At 33.4% G+C, this 8,653-nt stretch overlaps 1 protein-coding gene across 1 annotated transcript; it reads right to left on the reverse strand.

The window, feature by feature from the left end:
* Positions 1–2,176: 2,176 nt before the first annotated feature.
* LOC134282608 (uncharacterized) lies at positions 2,177–7,687 on the reverse strand (the record flags this gene model as incomplete). The annotated part of the gene is made up of 3 exons (XM_062765009.1): positions 2,177–2,358; positions 2,460–2,589; positions 7,324–7,687. Coding segments are annotated over 3 exons (676 nt in total), but the record flags the coding sequence as incomplete, so codon positions are not given.
* Between the last annotated feature and the right edge of the window lie 966 nt (positions 7,688–8,653).

Raw genomic sequence — 8,653 nt, forward strand, 5'->3', positions numbered from 1 at the left:
CGATATTAACATGTAAGTTAGAATGTAAGTTAAAGGAGTTTGGCTCAAAACATGTCTACAAAATGCAATTAAAAAGACAATCTTTGGTATCGCAATACCCATACTTTAAACCTTAGCTATCACCTATTAAACGCAAATGGATAACCACATATGTGTACGATACATGATATTCTCCAAACATCAGCAGACAACTTCTGGCCTAAAGTTGAACTTTACCCAATATACAATTCGTGATAATTTTCAGCAGACAACTTCTGGCCTGGAAGTTGACTTCATCAAACCCACAGTTCATGATAGACCTCAGCAGACACCTTCTGGCCTGAAGGTTTAACTTCACAAAAACTACACTTTATGATAGATTACAGCCGACAATATGATTTTCAGCAGACACCTTCTGGCCTGAAGAGTCAACTCAACGAATTTCTAAAAATTTAAATCCCACAATGCCTATAAGTAATTGACTTGTCACTTACAAATGAAAGCTTTCTAATCTTATTCTTTTTAATTGCATCCGAATTCCATCTCCCCATTTTTTGAATAGATTTTTTTTTTTTGAAAATCCCAATTTTGCATTATCCTTTGCTGCACCAATTCGAAAGCTATGCCTTTCCTATAGTTTTTGATTCAGACCAATGACAGATACTGCTTAATTTAGATGTTTATTTACAAATGAATGAGACACTGGTTGACCACAATGAATTGACCACCTAAATTCTTTTAATAAGAACAGATTATGCTGGATCTGCAAGATTTTTTATTTTGTGTATAAACCCTATTACACATGTGTGGGATGAAATGCTATTAGTTGAGTATTTGTTGGCAAATAAATGAGTAATGAAATTGCATAAAACTATAGGTGAAATAGGTATTAGGCAACTGAAACCGCTGACCAGACTTAAAAATCTTCCAGCTTCATTGACATTAAGATGCTCTTGTGCTATTTGATAAAGATGCAGTCAAATTGCTTTAAGCCACTGGTGTTTACATTATCAAGAGATGATGTGGTATTGATGCTTGTTTCTAGAAATGGTGAAATATTCCCCAAGACTGAAGCAAAATCTACTGACCCAGAGGCATCTGTGAAAAGTGTGAGGTATTGCAAAGATAATCATCGGTAGGAAAGAAGTATATATTTCCCATTGTAATACTCAATGAAATATTACCAAGTGTCAAGAGCTGCCCTTGCTTCAGTCAAAAGTGAGTTTATTGTAAAGAAATAGGTTTTTGGTACCCTCAAGTTAAACTTGATTGATCGCATTAGGAATGCCCTTCCGGGAACTACTTACGTATACAGCACATGCAAAACTAAGCAGACAAATAAAAGACTGCATACTTTCTTCATAAACCTAGTATCATTCAAATTTATGTTTACTTTAAGTAATTCAGCCCCAGGCAATCAGTATTCCAAAGCAACAGAGCTATTTTGATAGCATACTTACAAATGTACTATGTAGTTGAAGGAAATGTGTTTTTATCATCTTTAATTTGGACACGTACAAACACATTGTTATACCAATGCAATATATTCTTGAAATGGTTGTACCAATAAAAAAGAAATTATCTACCAGGTAATATGTGAGATATTCCTCCTGCTAAATAATTTAATGATCTCATCAATTAAACATAGTGCCCTCAGAGTCCTAGAACACCTGAATTTATGGAAACATTTCTGGGATAAGCCAAGGTAATAGATTATCCTAAATTTCCTGGATCTAATTTTGGAACATCTTATGTTACGAGGATGACCCGAAAATCATTAAAAGATTTCTGATTGAAAAAAGGGGCCACCAATCCTACCAAGTGAAGAACTGTGTTCCACGTGTTTTTGTATTACCTAGCCATGTAATTTACACATTTTCTTAACCAGTGTAAGATACTATAATTGATGAAGGGCGTCAGTTGGAAATTTCCCTAAGTAGATACAAATGAAAACTTAAAAAGGTATTTGTCTATTGTTTACATTAAAAGAGGGATACTTAAGAATTCTACTGATCAATAATTGTAACTGAAGTCACTGTCCAAGTGAAGGAATTATTTTCATGATTAGGCCAGAAACTTCTTCACCCATATTTACCCAAACCCTTTTATTTTTGACTGAAATTGATGCTCCTAAGGGATGCCATCAGATAAAGAAATGAGATTGTCCATTTTTTGATATGTTCCCCTGAACATGTACCTTCCAATACACTGGTCACCAATTTCTCCACTGAGGCATCTTGACTTCCTGACACAGTGTCCAACCCTTATTGTCCTGCTTGATGACCTTTCAGTATTTTGAGTAGCTATCGGGGTTGTCTGGATAGTGCTTTGAGTAGATGGAGGGGATGCCTGAATAGTGCTCTGTGTAGGAGGGGTTGCCTAGGGAGTGCTCGGAGATGAAGTTGGCTCAATAGTTCTGCTAGGAATGGTCATCCTGACTCCTTGCTGCTCGTTGTTGACTGATTTTGTTGTTTTAGTACCTCAGCAGCGAGTTTTTCATAGTCAATGTTTTTCACCAGTTTTCGACTTTTTTCGTGTGGATTCCTTCCTTGCCATGTATCTTTTGACACCATACACCTGCTTCTCTTTGACATATTTCCTGCAAAAAATCTAAAATGTGTCAGAACATAGCAATTGCCAAGTGTTCAAATAAACTTTCTTAGTTGCAGCAGTTTTAAAAAATTGTCAGAAATAAGTATCAAATATAACAAGCCAAATAAAATGCTTGAATATGTATTGAATGAACTGCTGATATATGATTCAAATTTTTATCAACCTGTATTGATTTGATATGTATGACTAACAATGCACCATATATTGCGACTTACAATGCATACCTCATTTGATCATTTTGTATACACTATATATGTATGCCTAACAATACACATGCCAGTGTGACCTATAATGCATGCCAAAGATGAAAATTGCATATTAGGCATATGTGTACGTCGACGTAAAAGAAAAGTCTGACTGACAATACACATTACAGTGAATACAATGCACATATATATATCCTGTATGACATACAATGCACACTGAAGTGAGACTTATAATGCATACCCAGATAAGCCTCAACAATGCATACCTTGCATAATATATACATTGAAGTAAAAAGATAATATATGACTGACTATGCACACTAAGGTGACTCACAATGCATATATCATATGTATGACTAATAATGCACACTAAAGTGTGGCTTACAATGCATACCCAGTTATGTTTCAACAATGCATACATGAATTATGCAAATATATATGTTGAAGTAAAGAGATATGACTGACAATGCATACTAAGGTGACTTACAATGCATATATATCGCATGTATTTCTAAGAATGCTAAGTGAAGTGTTACTCATAATGCATACCCGTTAATGTTTCAACAATGCATAATATGCATATATATGTTAAAGTGAAGAGATATGACTAAAAATGCACACTAAGGTGACTCCGAATGCATATATCACTTAAAAAACATTGTCGAAAAGCTCTGTTCTTGTCTTTGTTTTACCTCAATCAACAAACAATTGTTATAACCAAATAAGACTTTTCTTGGTATAAATTATCTCATTACTTGCATCAAGAACTAATAGGGGTAAGCATAAACTAATATTTGAAGATATCCAACATGCCTAAACCAACCGAATTTGATCACATATTTTGTAAGTTTTTCTTTGGGAAAACTTCCACTACATTTTGAGAAAAAAGACATTATCATATATTTTCAATTAGGACAGGGGCTGAATTTCGACCCCAAATCAGCCCTACAAAAACAAAATCACTCATATGTATGTCTAACAATGCACGCTAAAGTGCAACTTATAATGCATACCAATGGTTTTCTTTCAATAGTGCATAAATTTATATTTTTGAATTATGCATTAAATAAAAGATTATATAACTTATAGTGTACATTCAAGTGACTCACAATGCATATCGCTTTGTATGACTGACAATGCACACTAAAGTGTGACTTATAATGCATACATTATAACTTGTATGACTAACAATGCACACAATAGTGTGGCTTATAATGCATACCTTATGAACTTGTATGACTAACAATGCACACAATAGTGTGACTTATAATGCATACCATATAAACTCGTTTAAGTGTGACTTATAATGCATACCTTATAAACTTGTATGACTAACAATGCACAAAATAGTGTGACTTATAATGCATACCATATAAACTCGTATGACTAACAATGCACACTTAAGTGTGACTTATAATGCATACCATATAAACTTGTATGACTAACAATGCACATGACAGTGTGGCTTATAATGCATACCTTATGAATTTGTATGACTAACAATGCACATAATAGTGAGGCTTATAATGCATACCTTTATATCAACTTGTATGGCTAACAATGCACATCACAGAGTGACTTACAATGCATACCCTTAACTCACCAATTTGCACAAACAAATGGGAAATCATCAATTACAAAAAGCTAAATTATCTCTGCACCCCTACAATGCAGAGCATACCACATGTAGTAAGAAGATAAAGAGCATACTAAGACATAACATGAACAAAGTGTGCATGTCATTTCATAAGTAAATAACTTTCCCTTATACCTATATTAAAAGCTTTCCATGATATAATGACATTTTGTCAATTAAAAAATGAAATTAAAAGTAAATGTCACTTGACTTGTAGACTATATATAGATCTATCATAAAATTATATTACTGATTTGGAGTTCTACACTGTGACACCAAAACAATATCATCATGGATTATAGGTACTGGAAGAATTATTTATTATTATAGTTAATTATTGCTTCCATTGAATATGAATTACATGGAATATTTATGAATTACTAGCCTTGTCAATGGCATGGCATAATACTGCACTCCTCAAATACTCTCTAATTGGAGCTGATCTATGGTTATTACAGGCAATGTGCAAACCATCCGGCTTTAGGTATGACAGGTCCCTCCAAAAATTATGTCCAAGGTTGTCTTCGCAGCAGTAATTCTATGATGACACGCCGAATTCCGACTCCCAAATGTGATAACGAGCTATCGACAGAATACATCGGGCACTCTGAGGCAGACACGCGGTGGGGGCTCTGCTAATGTAATTCAAACCCACGCACTGCATGCTGCACAAGTATTAGTTTTCGTGTCATATATGCATATAAGACCTCCTTTAAACCCAATGTCCAAAATGAAAATTCTACAATCCAGATTGATTTGCACACATCACAATTAGCATTCATAAAGTTCCAAGAACACTCAATGCCTATAGAATATACATGTACGAATGTCCCAGATGGCTCACACTCATCATCTCCTTTGCATTCGTCCTACGAGAGGGAACTTCAGTCGCTTCCTAGGCATTGATGGATATAGATCTACGTATGATTTGACAAATAACCAACTGTTCACAAATACTTCTGTATCGCACTACTATTTTTCAAATAAAAAATCGATCGCAAACAAGAGTTTCAGTTTGTAAAACTCCAACACTTGGAAAACCCTTCTTACTGCGATCGAATCAAAACAAGAAGTGACGTAGAATCTACATTTAGTGTCTCTTCTGATTGGTCGGTAAAATTACCCCCTATCGATCGCTCTAATATTGACACAAAATTGAAACACGGATAAAAACGGATTGATTAACAAGCTAAAAGTACAAACTCAAAACTTCATTACATGAGTACATAAAAATCATTACATGAGTACATAAATGCTATTATTTACAATAATGCAGTTTTCTCAGTGTCTTTGGGGTATCCCTAAAGATAAGTATGCTGAGGATTTCTGTTTATAGAGTCAAAGACTTGAGACACATGAAATTGGTAACAGGGAATGTCTTTAGGGATTGAAACTATTAAAAATATGTATAACACACTTTTCTTACTTTTAGATGACATGTTGCATTATTTATTGAACGACCCTCGTATATGTACCACGATTATCAAGATGCGTATTTTCAATATACGAGGGGCGTTCAATATATAATGTCATTAGCTCGATGAAATACAACATAGAAATCATATGACATTAAGCTTGGCTTTCTCTCATTACTGAATCTTTAATGAATTGATAACAGTTTATGTGACCACTTTTCATCACATACTTTCATTGTGGGAAGCTGAAAAACAAGGGCTATTCGAGACACTGCATTATAAATGAATGGTCAAGAATCAGTAAAGAAGAGAGAAATCAAAGGCTCCATTAAATCAGCTGTAAAAAATGTTAATATCCTAAAAACAGCTTAACTGAAAGATGTGCAAATTTACAGCAACCAATGTCTGTTTCATAGACACGTGAACAGGTGGATTTCAAAAAACAAAGGTTATATATAAGTAATAGGCATCAAAAATCGTCCTTGGCAACAAGTGTATATTTGCAAAAATTCAGCAAATTATCACTGATTATGTCTCATTGTTTTATTGACTTTCAGACACTTAGCAAAATTGATAGAAATCGTTTTGGGGTAGTTCACACTGTTGTAAAGAAATATTTAAAAGTAAAAAAGTTTAACACTCAGAGGTCATCCTATATTTTGAAAAATGAGTGAAAACAACAGAGGGTAGGAATATGTGAACAGTATTTTAAAAAAAAATTAAAAAATGTACTTAACCACGTTTGTCTGAAATCGAAACAGATAATGAAACTTGAATCCATTTTGCTTTAAACCCTCAAAACTAATTTACAATAAGATGCAGTTACATGTAACAAGTCTGCTAATGCCCAAAAAGCAAGAAATTGCAAGAGCACTTATCCTTAACTGTTTTATACAGTTTTCTAAATATTAGTGGTCTTATTTTTCAAATTCATATTCGGGGAGGAAGTTCAATTTTTGGAGGAGTATAGATTTTTTTTTGCAAATCAATAAAAGGTTTATGAAATGAAGGAAACAGACTGAGGAATTCACTACAAAAGATTTCTTCATGACAGCGCCGAAACCTACAGGAAATGAAGCGTAAAGGAGTTTTGGGGATAAACATAAAGTTATTGTTTTATCACCCAACAAAATTTGTATGATCTTTCAACTTTTGACTTGTTTCATTTCCCAAACTTGATAAACACCTATCAGAAAGAAAAAAAGCAAGTACAGCAAATCATAGGATCTGCCATATTCAAGTATACGAACTTCATGGGTCATACTCAAAAATGTGTTCTAAAAACAATTAGAAATTAATTATAAAAATGTTTCAGACATGTGTTTTGATTCAAAGAGAATATTTTAGTTTTAAAAATCACTCAGACTAAATCGTAAAAACCGTTTTCATGTTTCTTTCCGAGCTCCAATGACATTATTTATTTAACGCCTGTCCTAAATGGGAAATATTTGTATAAATACAAATGTTGTTTTACAGTCTAGTGTCTAATACTCTGTTGTCCATTGCCTCTTGTGGTGATTGATGTTCCTTTTCACTTATCTGAGGCTGTCCGTAACCTTGGCCATAATTCTGAGGTTGTCCGTAAGATTGGTCGTAATTCTGAGGTTGTCCGTAACCTTGGCTGTAATTCTGAGGTTGTCCGTAACCTTGGTCGTAATTCTGAGGTTGTCCGTAACCTTGGCCGTAATTCTGAGGTTGTCCGGGAGCCCAAGGTTGGCTATATACTTGTTGTCCGTAAGCCTGAGGTTGTCCATACGTTTGTTGTCCGATTACAACTCCTTGTTGTTGCTGCTGTGCGTAAACACCTGATGGTGACGGATCCTGACTCTTTCGGCAATCTGTACAAGTAGGAATATTATTCCATGAGGAGAGGGTAATATAATCTTTTATATTTCCTTACTTTTCTTTTAATCACTTTCATTTGTTTTATTGCATTTCCTGCATATAATGCTTTAAAATGAATTGTTAAAAAAGATTTCATAGATATTAAGCTTTTCAGACTGATAATTTCAAGTATAGTTTTTCATGTCATTTTAGAAAATGAAAAATTAAAAAAGTATGATTATTGTAAATATTATTTACAATTTTAATTTATGTTCAATCTAAACAGAGCAAGCTATTGTAAAAAAAAAAAAAAGAATCACTAGATTCACAATATACGGGGGTTGTCCGAGAAAAGCGCGAACTTTCTGTATATTTCTAATACTATTCAACCAGAACTTAATACTTTGAAATGCTATTGGGAAATCATCTTTTTGATATTTTGGCTACATATAATAGGGCTTTGATGTCATATGCACATAAAAAACAGCATTTAAATGATGCTTAATATTGGTGACCGGCGCACGGCAATTTATTTGACTTTTACAAATAGCATTGTGAATGAGGTTCTCGTTGTTATAAGCCAACAAAGCGATAATGTCAACAATTTTATTTACTTAAAAACTTTTTTAGGGATTATTAAAAACATTGGATCATGATATATACCAATTTTTAACTTAATAGTCGTAGTGAAAGAAAAGATAAAAAAAAGATATAAAATATGTTTGCGTTTTTCTGGGACAACTCTCGTATGTATTGTTTTTGTTTATATTTGAATATTAAAAAGGTGCATTATATTTTTAAAGGTTTGTCTTTTTTAGAAAATATATTTTCTTGCTGGCCGGAATTTCAGACGATCCTATTTTCAAAAGTAAATAAACGAATGAATATTTGTACGAGGGCCATTCAAAAAATTCGTAGACTTTTGTCGTACATTTTTCATTTAACGTCATATTGTAACCAAATTGAATTGAATTATTATT

The sequence above is a fragment of the Saccostrea cucullata genome, unplaced genomic scaffold, assembly GCF_032062105.1.
Source record: "Saccostrea cucullata isolate Sc308-1 unplaced genomic scaffold, CSIRO_AGI_Scuc_v1 ctg17997, whole genome shotgun sequence".
Taxonomy (NCBI): domain Eukaryota; kingdom Metazoa; phylum Mollusca; class Bivalvia; order Ostreida; family Ostreidae; genus Saccostrea; species Saccostrea cuccullata.